The 17,030-nt window shown below is 39.8% G+C and overlaps 1 protein-coding gene across 1 annotated transcript in view; it reads left to right on the top strand.

Moving 5' to 3' along the window:
• The window catches only part of DYTN (dystrotelin), a 59,802-nt gene that overhangs the window by 11,528 nt on the left and 31,244 nt on the right, over window positions 1-17,030 (top strand). Inside the window, 4 exon segments of the mRNA XM_043444780.1 lie at window positions 1,025-1,096; window positions 1,351-1,514; window positions 7,709-7,820; window positions 9,234-9,382. Coding sequence (XP_043300715.1) covers window positions 1,025-1,096; window positions 1,351-1,514; window positions 7,709-7,820; window positions 9,234-9,382 — 497 coding nt within the window.

Below are 17,030 nucleotides of genomic sequence, written 5' to 3' on the forward strand. Positions count from 1 at the left end.
TGAGTGAGGTAGTGTTAAATCAAGCCACTAGAATACATATCAGGTCCAGGTGTGACAAAGCTTTGGGAGAACCCCTCAGCAGAGTAGTCTTGGAGGGAGATCTCATTTGTATAGCAATTCACATCTGTTTTGTTTGTTTGTTTTACCTTGAGCAAAATATCAGATCTCAATTATTTCTTGTTGTAAACAAGGATAATAACTGCCCTACCTCAAAAACTGGCATTTATTAAAATGAGATGATGTGTGTTTGAAAGGTTTTCCTTAAACTGCCCTGAACTTTAATATGGTATTGTTGTTACATGTAATTCGTAGGTGAACGAGGGCAAGTTCAGTTCAGTCACTCAGTCATGTCCGATTCTTTGCAACCCCATGGACCACAGCACACCAGGCCTCCCTGTCCATCACCAACTTCCGGAGTTTACTCAAACTCATGTCCATTGAGTCGGTGATGCCATGCAACCATCTCATCCTCTGTTGTCCCCTTCTCCTCCTGCCTTCAATCTTTCCCAGCATCAGGGTTTTTTCCAATGAATCAGTCCTTCGCATCAGGTAGCCAAAGGGTTGGAGTTTCAGCTTCAGCATCAGTCCTTCCAATGAATATTCAGGACTGATTTCCTTTTGGAGTTTCAGCTTCAGCATCAGTCCTTCCAATGAATATTCAGGACTGATTTCCTTTACGATGGACTGGTTGGATCTCCTTGTAGTCCAAGGGCAAAGAAAGGTTAAATAATTTAACTGGGGTCACGAGAGAAACATGGAAGCCCTCCCTGTATTGCCCTCATTGCCAGAACTTCTTACTCTCCTCGTCCCAGCCCCATTTCTCCCCACTTGTTCATTCTTTGTCTCTATTCATACACTGCACAAAATCCACACGTCTCGTTTGCCTAACTGAAACAGTTCATCCAGCCTCAGACACCAGATATGTGTGACTCTTTGGCCATAAGTGCCACTGCTCAGGTGTGACTAGCGGCCACCCACTTCTCCATTTCTTAATCACTGACACAGGGTTTCTTGCCTCTTGTAGATTCCAACTGTCGTTGGGGAAAGTCGTGCTCTGTGCTCTGTGGAGAGTGCTACACGCAGCTGTTTCCAAGGGGTGAGTGCCACGCACATGTCCTTGGGAACTGGGGGCAGACACAGCTGCTGACCCATTTCAATCACACACCTACTACTCCACACGCATCCCAGACAACCTAATTCAGGAGGTAAATTCACCTAATTCACCTTTGCACGAGATAAACTTCTTCAGCAGAGTCAACAGAAGCAGAGCCAGAAGAGAAGATGAAAACACATCTACAAGAGACTGCAGTCCTGCTTGGAGACATATTTGACTGTGCCACTGTTTTTCAGGTGTTGAGCCCAGTAATCAAAGAAGAGAAATTCCTGTCTTGGTTGCAGTCTGAGCCTCCCATCCTCTTATGGATCCCAACCTGCTACCGACTGTCAGCCACTGAAATGGCCACTCACCCTGTTCGCTGTAGAATCTGCAGGAACTTTCCCATCACAGGACTGAGGTACAGTCACTCATCACTGTTACACAGACCATCACTCTCCAAATGGATCTAGAGTTGGAGATTCTTCTCTCCAGATTCTTTTGGTTGTCTAACTCACACTTTTAGAACTCAGCTAATTTGGTGGGGGCAGATAATAATTTCCTGTATGAATGATCCTGCTTATATTTTATTTTGCTTTCTATAATTAATGGAATATTAAGTTCTAGTGACACGTATTCAGACCACTAGATATTTTTATTCCTTAAAGGGAAAATGTTGTCTTTTGTTACCAAAACTCTTTTAAATATTTTGTAGTTAACCATAACGATAACAATAGTTTACATATTTTGTTCTTTAAAAATATTTTTGAAGTATAATTGATTTACAGGTTTGTGTTAATTTCTGCTGTACAGTAAAGTGGTTCAGTTATACACACATGCATTCTTTTACATATTCTTTTCCATTATGGTTCATCATAGAATATTGACTATGATTCCCTGTGCTATAGGACCTTATTTACGTTTGCTAAATGTTGAACAAATATTAGGTTGTGTGGTTCACATGGATCAGTTGTGGAAAACGTTATAACTCCATATAATAAATGGTGTTATTATGCCTAATGGTGGTATTATTATTATTTAGCAGAGAAGCTAAGTAACCTAAGCTTAAGCTCACATGGTTAGCAAGTGGCTGAGGCTGCGGCCCGAATCGAGTCCCTGCTCTGCAACCGTGATGCTCTGCTGCCTCCTTGTGCGGACAACTGAGAACATTCCTTGAAACCAAAGAAATGATGAGGCTTTATGGGAGCTGCTCATGCCAGAGCTTCTCTTTTCCTGGAGGAAAAGGCAGATTTGAAAGCTAGGTTTGGACATAGGAAATTCAGATCTTTCCATGGCTTTGAGATGACAGTCAAAATCCCATCTTAGGAAAAGGGTATTGTAGGTTTCCTCTAAATAAAACAATAAAGAAGTAAAATTTGAGTTATTATTAAAGATGGGGAGGAGAGAAGGAAGCCAGCAAGTGGGGGCCAGGCAAGTGGGTGACCATCACCATGGATGAACACAGGTGTAACAGGGGCTAGTGATGTGGTGGAACTGATGAGCTAGGACAACCTGGGAACTCAAAACTGGTTTTAAAAGGGGGTATGCGCAGAAGGGGCAGGAAAAGTGACATAAAATAAGTCTGATATAAAATAAGTCTGTTGAGCTCACTAAGAACTGGAAATCAGGTTTTAATTTTGCTGAGGAAGTAAATTGATTTTGCAGAGAATTCTGAGGACACAATGAAATTTCACTCATAGAAACTCTTCACAAATAACACAAGTTGAGACAAAAAAACATACCAATGGCCCCAACTGTTGGTAACCAAGCAAGCTAAACCAAAGAAATATCCACACTACAATGAAAAGTAAATTCTCTTTTTAACTGGGCAGTGGGAAAACATTAATACGATTTTCAATATTACAAGTATATCATAATCATTTACTCAATAAACAAGCATTACATAAGCAGTTACGCTGTGTCCTGTACTGGGCCAGAGACAGAATTTGTTTTTGCAGTTACATAAAATACAACTTTAACATTGACGTATTTTTTTCAAAATCATTATATATAACATAAAGCATGTATTATTATTTTTATTTGATCAAGGAGTCTTAGAATGTGAATGACTTGCTTAGGTCATTAAAAAAAAAAATAGCAAAAGCATGGGGCCAAATATGCCATACTATAAGTTTTAGGTTGTGTCCCTACCTACTAAGAGTAAGATTAAGCTGCTTCTTAGAAATGCCTCTGTGTGACCCATCTTTCCTCCTAGAAATCTAAGGCAATGTATAGTTCTCCTATATGCAGACAGCTGAGTCATCTGGGCATGACCTCGAGCTTCTCTAGACCACAGTTTCTTTGTAAGCAAGAGAAGGATGGGTGAATCAAAGGATGACTTAGGCTTCTCTTAGCTGTAACCATCTGAGCTTATTAGAAAGTGCTTAAGTACATTATAGGTCTAACCTTAAACCTGTGGTTTTGACTCTCAGAAAACCCCAGCTATAGCATCAGGGCTTTTAGTTTCAGTGAGAGTCACAAAGTCATCTTAGAGCAGAAGTGTTCGCAGATCTGGAGTTAGCAAGAAGAGGGCAAGACTTGGCCTCCTAAAGTCGGAGAGAAAGACCAGAGATTGTTCCTAAGTTGAGGGTCCAATTTTAGCAGGACGTGTCACACTTATACTCCTGAATAGCCATGTAAGTTTGAAATGAGATTAGGGGGAAATGACGTGGTCCTTTGTGAGTAAAAGCATCAACAACAGACCAGCTCATTATCCACACTGCACCCTTTCTCATGCCTCTGTCGGTAGTTTCAGAGCACGGAGGAAATAAGCCAAGGTTAGTGTCACCATATTGTCCTAAGGAATCAACTGCAACCATACAGTAAAGCCAAATAAAGCAGCCAGTACAGATGGCTTATCAAATCATCTTAGTAAAAAATACTTCATGTTATACACATCACGTCTCCCCGAGTACGCATGTTGAATAATTTTCAAAGTTTTATAAAACTTTACAAAGGCCTCGGCTACCCTGGTGGCTCAGACGGTAAAGTGTCTCCCTGCAATGCGGGAGACCCCGGTTCAATCCCTAGGTCAGGAAGATCCCCTGAACAAAGAAATGGCAACCCACTCCAGTATTCTAGCCTGGAAAATTCCATGGACTGAGGAGCCTGGTAGGCTACAGTCCATGGGGTCGCAAAGAGTTGGACACGACTGCGCGGCTTCACACTCTTACAAGGCCTAGAGGTCAGGATTTACTAGCCCCATTTTCCTCCTTGAAGAAACGAAGTCATTCATTTAACTCAATCAATAAATGTTCATTGAAAACCTACCATGTGCCAGGTATCTTCAATGAACTTAAGTTTCTGTTTCAAGGTCATCTAGTAATAGTGGCATGTGACTCTAATCAAGTCTCCTGCCTTGGTATTCTGTTTTATATATACATTTGGTGGTGGTTTGGTGGTTCAGTTACTAAGTTGTATCTGACTCTGTGCGACCCCATGGACTGTAGCCCACCAGGCTTCTCTGTCCATGGGATTCTCCAGGCAAGAATACTGGAGTGGGTTGTCATTTCCTTATTCAGGGGATCTTCCCGACCCAGAAATCAAACCCAGGTCTCCTGCACCTGCAGGCAGATTCTGTACCAACTGAGCTATAAGGGAAGCCCTTGTATATATGTGTATTTATTTATTGTTTACTTACTTGGTTTAACCAGGTCTTAGTTTCAGCACTCAGGATCTTCTAGTTGCAGCATGTGATCTCATAGTTGCGGCACATGGGATCTAGTTCCCCAACCAGGGATCGAACCCAGGCCTCCTCCATTGGGATTGTGGGGTCTTAGCCACAGGACCACTAAGGAAGTCTCCCCTTGGTGGTCTATTACATGGGTTAAAATAGCTGGCTCTCCATTCAGATGGTATCCCTGGACTCAAAGCCTAATTAAACCATTACCAAGTCATTGTGTAACTTTGTGCGTTTGCTTAATATCTCTTTGAGTTTTAAGAACTGATTTAAAGAAATCGGTTTCTTCAAATGAGGGTAACAATAAGAATGCCTTCCCTTAAAGAACTTTCATGGGGATTAACTATGTCAATGCATGTCCCCTGCCAGCTGCATAGTGAGGGCTCAAAAATGTTTTCAATGCTACTATGATAGCCCTTCAACACTACCCACTGTGAGTCTAGGTATCAGGGACAGCAGTGAACAAGGGCCATGAGAGCTGGCCTCATGGCACTTGAATTCTCCTGCTTTGCCTTCCAATGATTTTGTTCAAAAACCCTTCTGCCATCTGGCCTCAGGAACATTCCAACTTTTTATTCCTCTGTTCTCCAGAGTTATCTGTAGGTCTGATAGATCTGACAAGCTCTAAACCCTTCTTCACCCCAGTCTGCATTACCTCATACCTCCTCTTCTTTCTACCTGGGATTTCTTTCACCTTAATCTCCCACCCAGCATTCTACACCCAGCACGAGCCTCACTTCTTCTATGAAAGCTAATCAGACCATCCCATCCCCAGGTGTCTTCACCTCTCTTCCTACTGCATTTATTTTCCATGCCTCTCACTCTGCACTTCATCACACGGTACTTAATTTTGCTAGTTAGTATACCTCAAGCTTCCCTATCATGTCTTTGCAGCAAGATAGAAAACTTGAAGAGTATAGGAATCTTGTCATAGTTTTACTTTTGTAACTGGAAACAGGAATTGAAAACTTAAATGCTTTCTGGGGCAGGACAAGTATATAAACGAGGGGAAGAGGGTAGGGAGGAACTGTCCTAAAGGAATAGCTGCCACTTTGCCCTCACCCATTGCTGCCACTGATGGGGAAGACACGACTTTATGTCACAGAATCTGTAGTTGCATATCAGTTAAAATATAGGGAAAAAGGTATAGATAGAGAAGGGACCCCTCCTACACTGTAGGTGGGAATGTAAATTGATATAACCATTATAGAGAACAGTATGGAGGTTTTGTAAAAAACTAAAAATAGAGCTACCATATGACCCTGCAATCCTGGTCCTGAGCATATATCTGGAGAAAAACATGGTCCAAAAGGATACACACTCCCCAGTGTTCTTTGCAACACTGTTTACGATAGCCAAGACATGGAAGCAACCTAGCATCCATTCACAGAGGAATGGATAAAGATATTTTGTGTGTATATATATAATATAATTGAATATTGTTTATATAATGGAACATGGTGTGTATATATATACATTCCATATATAATGGAATATTACTCAGCCATTAAAAAGAATGAAATTATGCCATTTGCACCAACTTGGATGTACTTAGAGATTGTCATACTGAGTGAAGTAAGTTAGATAGAGGAGAAATATTGTATGACATCCCTTACATGCAGAATCTAAAAAGAAATGATACAAATGAGAATTCCATGGACAGAGGAGCCTGGCAGGCTACAGTCCATGGAGTTGCAAAGAGTTGGACACGACTGAGCGACTTTCACTTTTGGGAGATACATGTACACACTGCTATATATAAAATGGACAACCAACAAGGTCCTACTGTATAGCACAGGGAACTCTGCTCAATGTTATGTGGCAGCTTGTTGGGAGAGGAGTTTGGGAGAGAGTGGATACATGTATGTGTATGTCTGACTCCTTGTCCACCTGAAACAGTCACAACATTGTTAATCATCTATACCCAAATGCAAAATAAAAAGCTTTTTTTTGGAAAAAGTATAGATCCCTGATATTTTACAAATGGTATGATTCTATTCATCCTTGAAAGTTACTAATTCTTGACTGTGTGTTCTCACAGCAATGCCCCCCAAAAGCACAACATTTTCCCTGAGTGCCTAAAGACACCCTTCCTTAGCAGAATGTCTCAAGATCTCCTCTCCTCCGACAGGCGATTTAAGGTTGTAACTGTTCATAATAGAGAGTCTGCAGAGCTGGTGTGTTCACAAACTTGGCTGTGTTTGTCACTCAGTCTTGGCTGTTGGAGAAGGAAATGGCAACCCACTCCAGTACCTTTGCCTGGAAAATCCCATGGATGGAGGAGCCCGGTAGGCTGCAGTCCATGGGGTCGCAAAGAGTTGGACACGACTGAGCGGCTTCGCTTGGACTTGGACCTTGGCTGATGGGGAACTCCCGCTCTTCACTGTATTCCTTCCTACGTACAAATTTCTAAAAAAAATGACACATTTATTTTAGATTCTTTTATCTATGATTTTATTTTCCCCAATACCACACAGAAATGCAGGTCCAATATCATCAGATCTCACAAATTCTCAAGAGAATTTAGAATTCTAACTTTTTGGAAATCTCCCAGGTTTCTTTAGATTGGCAATCGCATTGAAATTGCTCATTTTGTGCAGCTACCCAAAATGTGGCCGCAAACTTCAGAGTGTATCTTAAGGGTTGTTGCACACAGTCCCATGCGTATAAAAGACACTTGGTATTTTTTGGTGGGGGAGAGGATAAATCAGGCCTCTTTACTATAGTTTGTTGACAAAATTATATTCATTTGATGTCATATTATAAAAATGACAAATAAAATGAATGATAAAAAGAAGACCTAACTATACACTCACTCAATAGCTCAGATCCTCAGATATCTCTTATTTATCTTAGGATGCTCCTTCTTCTGACTAATATTTTCTTTGCTCACCTATGAATAGTGATGTAAGTCACACTTCCACTTTAATTGGCAGATACCGCTGTCTGAAGTGTCTCAACTTTGACATCTGCCAAGTGTGTTTCTTATCTAGTCTTCAGGGTGAGTCCCACCAGAAGTCTCATCCCGTGGTTGAGAACTGCATCCAGGTAACATTTAATGCAATGTACCAAGCTATTCATAAGTCTTATCAATGAGAGCTACAGCAATGAAAAAAACGTTCCCATCAGGAAGACCACAGATTCTACTCCTTTCATACATTACAATATTTAAAATTAAAGAAGTGGCAAGCTCAACCTTAAATATCTCTCAATATACATATACTTTACACTGTAGATTTTAATAAAACCTTTTGGAGACAATGGGCCAGAGTCTAATCCGAAGCCACTGACCGGTACTATGTGTAAGAAAATATCTGAGGAATAAGAGGGGAGAGGCATCGGAAATGGATACAGATTAAAAATTTTAAAACTCTCATTTGGTAAAAAAAACAAAAAACAAAAAAACGATGCAATGAGGTCTCTAGATGCTAGTGCGTTTCAGAAGTTTTCTTTTTTAACATGTCTTTTCCTCGGCGCTAAAATTCAAGTATATTTTTCCTAGTAAAAACAAAAGAGAAAGATTACTATCTCAGTTTTGACTGGAGCCAGTATAAAACTAGACTTTATAGCTGACTTTCAAAAAAGATTTAAAGAAAACTATAAATATGCAGGAAGAGAATTCATCTCATGATAATAACAAAGAGAAATAGGATACTTTTAAGGCAGAGAGCATTTAAGATTTTCCAGAAATCACTTAGTAGAAATCAGTTTCTCCATGCAGTTGGCCTCACTCACAAATTCCAAATAGTAAAAGCTGTTGACTAATTACCTTTACTGAAGACAGTTTTCCCTCATGATCTCTTTACCGTGAATGGTCCACCAAAGTCAAGTGCCTCAATCTTGCCAAATAATTTTCAGAGGATATTGCTTTACTAAACTTTATTAACTCAGCTTCTCAGGTTTATTAGCGTATGATCCTCCTATCTAGGGGAAAATAGGTCTTATCGATGTTAGACTGACACCATGTGGTCATTTTGTTATTACACTTTAGATTTCAAGAGTTGAACATTCTGTAACTTCTCATTACTTTGTTTCCTTTTGGCTTACTTGTGGGGTCCATGGATGGACTTCAGGTGGCCTGTGAATCCACTGAACTTTTATGGAAAATTAAATTTATAGGCATTTTTCTGGAAATAAATTTCCAAAGAATCCCTCCAATTAGCATCCATAGACATAGTTCTCTTTCACATCCTCTTTTAGCTTTAGAATTCCACATTCCAGAAGAGGAGTTATTGTGGAAGTTAGGGGGTATTTAATTTGGAAATGGATATTATATGTATGTGAATAGAGAGAGAATGTGAAGAAGTTCAGATGGGATGCAAGTAAAATGATTTTTCTGTGGACATAAAAATTAGTGAAATAATCTTAGAAACTTTCATGGCGGCCAGTCCACCCAAGTAAGGAAAGAAGACTGCGTTAAGGCTGATCTGATGCCCTTTGTACTGTTGGCCATCCCAGCAGATGTCAGCAAAGGACAATACAAAACTCATCCTCAGGACCCTCAGAAACAATCTGCTCCAAGGGCGCTGTAGGAGGAAAGAAGCTGCAAGAAGGCAATGGCTCCTGCACAAGGTGAATCCAAAGGATATGGCTAATCGTGCATGGGCCAGGTGAGTGGATTCCTGCAGGGTGGCAACCCGAAGCCTGGTACTGGGGTTATGCAGCCAGCCCAGGGCATCTGCAGCGGGGGAAGGGGTAAGATGCTCTAGAAACAACCTTTAATTTTAAAGTAGAACAAGAGACAAAACTACCTTTAAGTGGCCCGTCCCATCACTTAGTTATCCCAGCTGAAGACCTCAGACAGACACAGATTTTTAATATTAGAGGATTTGAATAACTTTCTCCAACATCTTTCTTTTTCATTGGTTTACTTTGGAAAGCCTAATTCAGAATTAATATTTTATTTTAAAAAAGGAAAAGAAAGACACATTCCATCACTCACAACCATATGCTGTTCACATTTCAGTATTACCAAATCAGGAATTATGCTGTGGATACAGATTTTCATTCTTTTTTCCATATACATTAAATGGAGAGCATTTGTCCTGTCATTAGTGGTGCTAGTGGTAAAGAACCCGCCAGCCAATGCAAGAGACACAAAAGAGGTGGGTTCAATCCCTGGATCAGGAAGATCCCCGAAAGTAGGAAATGACAACCCACTCCAGTATTCTTGCCTAGAGAACCCCGTGGACAGAGGAGCCTGGTGGACTATAGTCCGTAGGGTCGCAGAGTCATACAAAACTGAAGCAACTTAGCATGTAGCTTCTTCCATCATTTCAATGACCTCACTCTCATCCTTATAAAGAAGTGCCATAATTTAGAAGCAATCCCTTAACATTTTGATTCTTTTCAAATTTTGCCCCCCGCTAAAATTCTGTAGTCAACATCCCTATATGTGCATTTTCCTATATGTTTAATACTTCGTTAAGATAAATTCACCCAAGTAAAACAGTTGCATTAAAAGTTGTGAATTTTGTTAATCCGCAAAATTCAGAATTCCAATCTGTGTTCCAAAGGGCTACTCAAAGGACACCCATCACCCTGGTAACTGAGATCATCCATCACACACTTGAGTACCAGCCTAAAGGTGACCTTTTAAAAGTCATCATGACCTGAAAGTTTGAAGTCACTATTTCTTTATAATTTAAAACTCCAGAAGATAAAGAAAGAGGCACTATTTCCATGGGCTTATGATCATGAAACTTTTGGAAGGAAAGCAGCCAGAATAATCCATGCACTCTTATTTTATCTACCAGAAGTGTAAAAATAGATCACTTTAATAAAATTGATATTAATTTGTTAATTTCTTCTGTAATTCTCTAAACTTCTCAGATATCTATCAGCATATTTCCATCTCAATCCTAGACCCTATTTGTGTGGTCATTTTGTCACTTTATAGTTTGGTGTAATTTCATATATTTTTATAGCTTTCTGAAAGGAAAAATACGTATTGACTTGGAAATTAGATACCATGCCTATACCTGAACCACATTTACCTAGCAGGTGGTTACCACCGGACTCATAAAGTTAGAGAATTTGGCTAACTCTAGTTCATCTTCTCTTTGGCTGCGCTTGGTCTTGGCTGCATTTGCGGGCTTTCTCTGGTTGCGGTGAGTGGGGTCTCCTCTTGGTTGTGGTGTGTGGGGCTCTTATCGTGGTGGCTTCTCTTGCTGTGGAGCACAGGCTGTGGCGCTCCGGCCCAGTCGTTGTGGCACGGGGATTTAGCTGCTCAGGAGCATATGGAATCTTCCTGGACTGGAGATCAAACCCATGTCCCCTGCATTGGCAGGCAGAGTCTTATCCACTGCGCCATCAGGGAAGTCCTGGCTATCATCTTGATGTATATCTTCAACATAGCACAAATAATTTAAATTTAAAAATAAAAGCAAAGATATTAGGTAGCAACTCATCTGTCATCTTCAAGCCATTTATTTCACCTTTCCCTAGCAGAGTAACACTAAACTCTGACAATTAGTCAGCTGGATTTATTGCATACTTGAAATCTTCTCCAGATCCCTCCATTCTCATAGTTAGAACACCAAGATTGATGCTCTTATTTGCATTTCTTTTGGCCACAGAAGCCTGGCTGATCTCTAAAAAAAAAACAAAGTAAGATGGTATTCCTCACACATTCATTTCTCCCAAACTTACTGTAGGCCTTAAGCCCCTCCATTAGCTTCGCATTGTTTTTAAGCTAAAGACTGAACACTGTAAGATGACTTAGAAAACTCCTGCGTGTTTGAGCCACGCTGGGAACCTCTCCAGGTCCATTCTCCCCTCCACACCTCTGTTCTCCAGTTCTGTTCCTCCCTCCTCACCATAGGACTAAGCCCTATCCCCCAGTCTCACAATTAAAACCTTTACTTTAAAGAACTGGTATCCTTAGACCACCTCTTTGCATGGCTGGACTCCTTACCTCTTAAATACTCGCAAAAGGTCTAGTCAGATGTCAGCTCATCCTTAAGGCCCTGCCTGACTACCTATTTTACCATTTTATCCCCTGTCCCCACTCTGACACTCCCAAACTCCCTCCCTTGTTTTATTTCTCTTCAAAAGTATTTCATCAGCATCTGATGTTCTATATATTCACTTTTTTCGCTTTAATGGAAACTCCATTGGGGGAGGGAACTTTTATTGTTTCCAGTTGTATTTCCAGAATTTACAGCAGCATCTCAGTATGATAAATGCACAATAAATATTTGCTGAATACTGATGGACTGAATAATAAAATGAGTGGATGCATGATAGAGGAATTGATGGATGGTTGGATTGATAACATGGGTCTCTTAGAATGGAGTATGAAGTGTCACAAGGAGTAATTAATTATCCAGTGTTGGAAGACGTTCAGTTCAGTTCAGTTCAGTTCTGTTGCTCAGTCATGTCTGACTCTTTGCGACCCCATGAATTGCAGCACGCCAGGCCTCCCTGTCCATCACAAACTCCCGGAGTTTACTCAAACTCATGTCCATCGAGTCGGTGATGCCATCCAGCCATCTCATCCTGTCATCCCCTTCTCCTGCCCCCAATCCCTCCCAGCATCAAGGTCTTTTCCAATGAGTCAACTCTTCACATGAGGTGATCAAAGTATTGGAGTTTCAGCTTCAGCATCAGTCCTTCCAATGAACACCCAGGACTGATCTCCTTTAGGATGGACTGGTTGAATCTCCTTGCAGTCAAAAGGACTCTCAAGAGTCCTCCAACACCACAATTCAAAAGCATCAATTTTTCGGTGCTCAGCTTTCTTCACAGTCCAACTCTCACATCCATACATGACCACTGGAAAAACCATAGCCTTGACCAGATGGACCTTTGTTGGCAAAGTAATGTCTCCGCTTTTTAATATGCTATCTAGGTTGGTCATAACTTTTCTTCCAAGGAGTAAGCGTCTTTTAATTTCATGGCTGCAGTCACCATCTGAACTGATTTTGGAGCCCAAAAACATAAAGTCTGACACTGTTTCCACTGGCTCCCCATCTATTTCCCATGAGGTGATGGGACCAGATGCCATGATCTTAGTTTTCTGAATGTTAAGCTTTAAGCCAACTTTTTCACTCTCCTCTTTCACTTTCATCAAGAGGCTTTTTAGTTCCTCTTCACTTCCTGCCATAAGGGTGGTGTCATCTGCATTTCTGAGGTTATTGATATTTCTCCCCAGCAATCTTGATTCCAACTTGTGCTTCTTCCAGCCCAGCGTTTCTCATGATGTACTCTGCAAACAAGTTAAATAAGCAGGGTGACAATATACAGCCTTGACATATTCCTTCTCCTATTTGGAACCAGTCTGTTGTTCCATGCCCAGTTCTAACTGTTGCTTCCTGACCTGCATACAGGTTTTTCAAGAGGCAGGTCAGGTGGTCTGGTATTCCCATCTCTTTCAGAATTTTCCACAGTTTGTTGTGATCCACACAGTCAAAGGCTTTGGCATAGTCAATAGCAGAAATAGATGTTTTTCTGGAACTCTCTTGCTTTTTCAATGATCCAACAGATGTTGGCAATTTGATCTCTGGTTCCTCTGCCTTTTCTAAATCCAGCTTGAACACCTGGAAGTTCTCAGTTCACGTATTGCTGAGACCTGGCTTGGAGAATTTTGAGCATTACTTTACTAGCATGTGAGATGAGTGCAATTGTGTGGTAGTTTGAGCATTCTTTGGCATTGCCTTTCTTAGGGATTGGAATGAAAACTGACCTTTTCCAGTCCTGTGGCCACTGCTGAGTTTTCCAAATTTGCTGGCATATTGAGTGCAGCATTTTCACAGCATCATCTTTTAGGATTTGAAATAGCTCAACTGGAATTCCATCACATCCACTAGCTTTGTTCTAGTGACGTTTAAATCTGGGACAGAAAGATAAAGAAGTCTTGTTCTTATCCAGTGAGTGGCCTTGGGGAATGTTTCTAAGACTTTGTTTTTTTCACGTGATGATAGAGATAACTTGTTCTTCCTACTCCCAGAGTAGTGTTTATGGAGATAAGATGAAAAAAGGGAATTGTAAGCCCTATGCAAAGCTAGGACTTGCCAATATCCATTGGATCATAGAAAAAGGAAGAAAATTCCAGAAAAACATCTACTTTTGCTTCATTGACTATGCTATAGCCTTTGACTGTGTGGATCACAACAAACTGTGGAAAATTCTTAAAGACATGATAACAGACCACCTTACCTGCCCCCTGAGAAACCTGTATGCAGGTCAAGAAACCAACAGTTAGGACCAGGCATGGAACAGTAGACTGGTTCAAACTTGGGAAAGAGCTATATACATCTGTATACAGCTTTATACATCAAGACTGTATATTGTCACCCTGCTTATTTAACTTTATGCAGAGTACATCATGTGAAATTCTGGATTGATGAAGGGCAAGCTGGAATCAAGATTGCCTGAGGAAATATCATAACCTCAGATATGCAGATGAAACCATCCTTATGGCAGAAAGTGAAGAGGAACTGAAGACCCTCTTGATAAATGTGAAAGAGGAGAGTGAAAAAGCTGGCTTAAAACTCAGCATTCAAAAAATGAAGATCATGGCATCCTGTCCCATCACTTCATGGCAAATAGGTAGGGAAACAATGGAAACAGTGACAGATTTTATTTTCTTGGGCTCCAAAATCACTGCAGATGGTGACTGCAGCTATGAAGTTAAAAGACACTTGCTTCTTCGGAAGGAAAAAACTATGACAAACCTAGACAGCATACTAAAAGCAGAGACATTATTTTGCTGAAAAAGGTCCATCTAGTCAAAGCTATGGTTTTTCCAGTAGTCATGTATGGATGTGAGAATTGGACAGTAAAGAAAGTTGAACGCTGAGGAATTGATACTTTTTAGCTGTGGTGTTGGAGAAGACTCTTGAGCATCCCTTGGACTGCAAGGAGATCCAATCAGTCCATCCTAAAGGAAATCAGTCCTGAATATTCATTGGAAGGATTGATGCTGAAGTTGAAGTTGCAATACTTTGGCCACCTTATGCAAAGAGCTGGTTCGTTAAAAAAAAGACCCTGATGCTGGGGAAGATTGAAGGAAGGAAGAGAAGGGGATGATAGAGGACAAGATGGTTGGATGGCATCAATGACTCGGTGGACATGAGTTTGAGCAAACTCTGGAGTTGATGAAGGACAGGAAGCCTGGCATGCTGCAGTCCGTGGGGTTTCAGAGTCAGAGATGAGTGAGGAACTGAACAACAGCAACGTGCAGAGCTAAAGGTTCTTAAAATGTCAGTGTGTTATATTCTGTTCACCAGAAAGTGCCGGCCCCGTAAACACACAAGTGCAGTGTACCGCAGAGTAATCACTTATTTTCTTATACTCTCATTGCATTCTGTAAAAATAAGTGCGCTATGTCAGAAATGATTGTATTTGTCTGTTCATTAGACATAAATTCTCTATGAGCAGGGAGTTCTCTTTTTTTTTTTTTTTTTAAGTCTTTTTTGTCTGCAATAACTCAAGATGGTAAGATACTTTAAATAGCTTTTGAATGAGGGAATGAAATTAAATGCAGTTGTATAAAATGAAATATGCCTGACCTTAAACTACTCTACTCTATGCTATTTTAGCTATGTTGGTAATAAACACATGTCTGCATTTACCCCTAGTGTCTGACCCGGACAGGATGACCTGGGAGATTTTCTGTAGTCATCCCTGAACTTCTTTACATTCTCATTTCTAGATTATCAAGAGGAAAGGGAATGGAAGTTTTGTTCCTCTTGTTGGTTAATTAGCTCCATATCAACTAAGTAGTTGAAAGAGAGAGACAGCACAGAGAAAAAGCTGAACTACTATGTTGTTATTTTTTTTTTATATTAGATTGAATAACTGACTTAACATTTTCTAACAAGATTCTCCTCAATGTCACACCTGATCATTAAAACTTATTACAACCTCTCATAAAATCCTACTTTTATAACAGGCTCTCCAGTCAGTGTAATAGATCTGAAGGACCAATGTATGAGTGTACAACTGAACCAGTAGAAATAGCAGCCTCAGAGACCTTCAAACAAAAGCTTCAAAGACTATCTCAGGCTCAGCAAACCAATGGCAGCAACCCACATCACCAGGTGAGACCAAAGAGGAAAAGAACAATCAAAGCACAATTAATCTGGACTTGCATTGGTGTGGTGAACTGCCATGGGCCATTCCTTAATTTGGGGAATATTTTCAAGCTGCTAATATGATCAAAGAAAAATCTAGGAGCGTCTTTCTTTTTTGAAGCTCATTATAAGCTGTTTTTATTGTCATTCAAGCTTCAAAATTATCAACACAGCTAAGAACTAGGTTAGTAGGTTTTCCTTCTTCTAATCCACTATTAGGAATGTATTTCTTAAAATAGCTTATTTCCAGTCATAAAGTGCTACATATTTATTGTAAAGTTTGGAAAATTCAGAGACGAGCAAAGAGCAAAATTAAAACTGCAATCAATCTCTAACTATTGTTAATATTTTTGGTTTCTTATTTTCTCTGCAAATATTTCAAATATAGTTTACATCATACTGCAAAATGTGTTGATCATATAGTTCTATAACTGTAAGTTATATTGTGGGTGTTTTCCCATTGCTGTTACAGTTCTTCAAGAACATCTTAATGGTTGTATATTTTTTACTTAAATGGACTGAGCAATATTTATCTAACACCTCCTCTGTTGTTGGATATTTGGGTTATTTCCAACTTTTGCTATAATTTCAACATTTACTACTGAAATCTTCATACCTTAATCTTTGTACATGGCTCCCCACTTATTTCATGAGTGTATATTTTGTGAAGTGGAATCACTAAGTGAGAAGTGGGAACATTTTAAAGACTCTTCATACAAAATTGCTATTTAAAAAGGATATACCAAATTACACTCCTAGTGAGTTCAAGTAACTCTCTGAATCTTTGTTAATATTGACTATTAACAATTTTAAATTTTGTTAATTTTATGAGGAGGATATAGTTTATTTGCCATAATTTCTATTTCTCTGATTAAGGGTGAAATGAAACTTCCTTTTCCCCACATAGTTTAGAAGGTAGTTATATTTCCTTTCTGCTGTTTGCTGCTCATTTGTACTGATGCATCAACTTGATTTATTAATGGATTTTAACTTTTTAAATGTTAAGCTTAACTGTGCAGAACCTTTCTTTATAGTTATTTTCTTTAATCTTATTTATAATGTGTCTTGTTATATAGACATTTTCAATTCTTATGAAAGTGCTCTCAATCTTAACATTCCTGTCTTTTTACACAGCTTTATGCTAGGAAAGTTCTTACCATTAAGAAATCAAATGACTTTT

Source organism: Cervus canadensis, chromosome 24 (assembly GCF_019320065.1).
Source record: "Cervus canadensis isolate Bull #8, Minnesota chromosome 24, ASM1932006v1, whole genome shotgun sequence".
Lineage (NCBI taxonomy): Eukaryota > Metazoa > Chordata > Mammalia > Artiodactyla > Cervidae > Cervus > Cervus canadensis.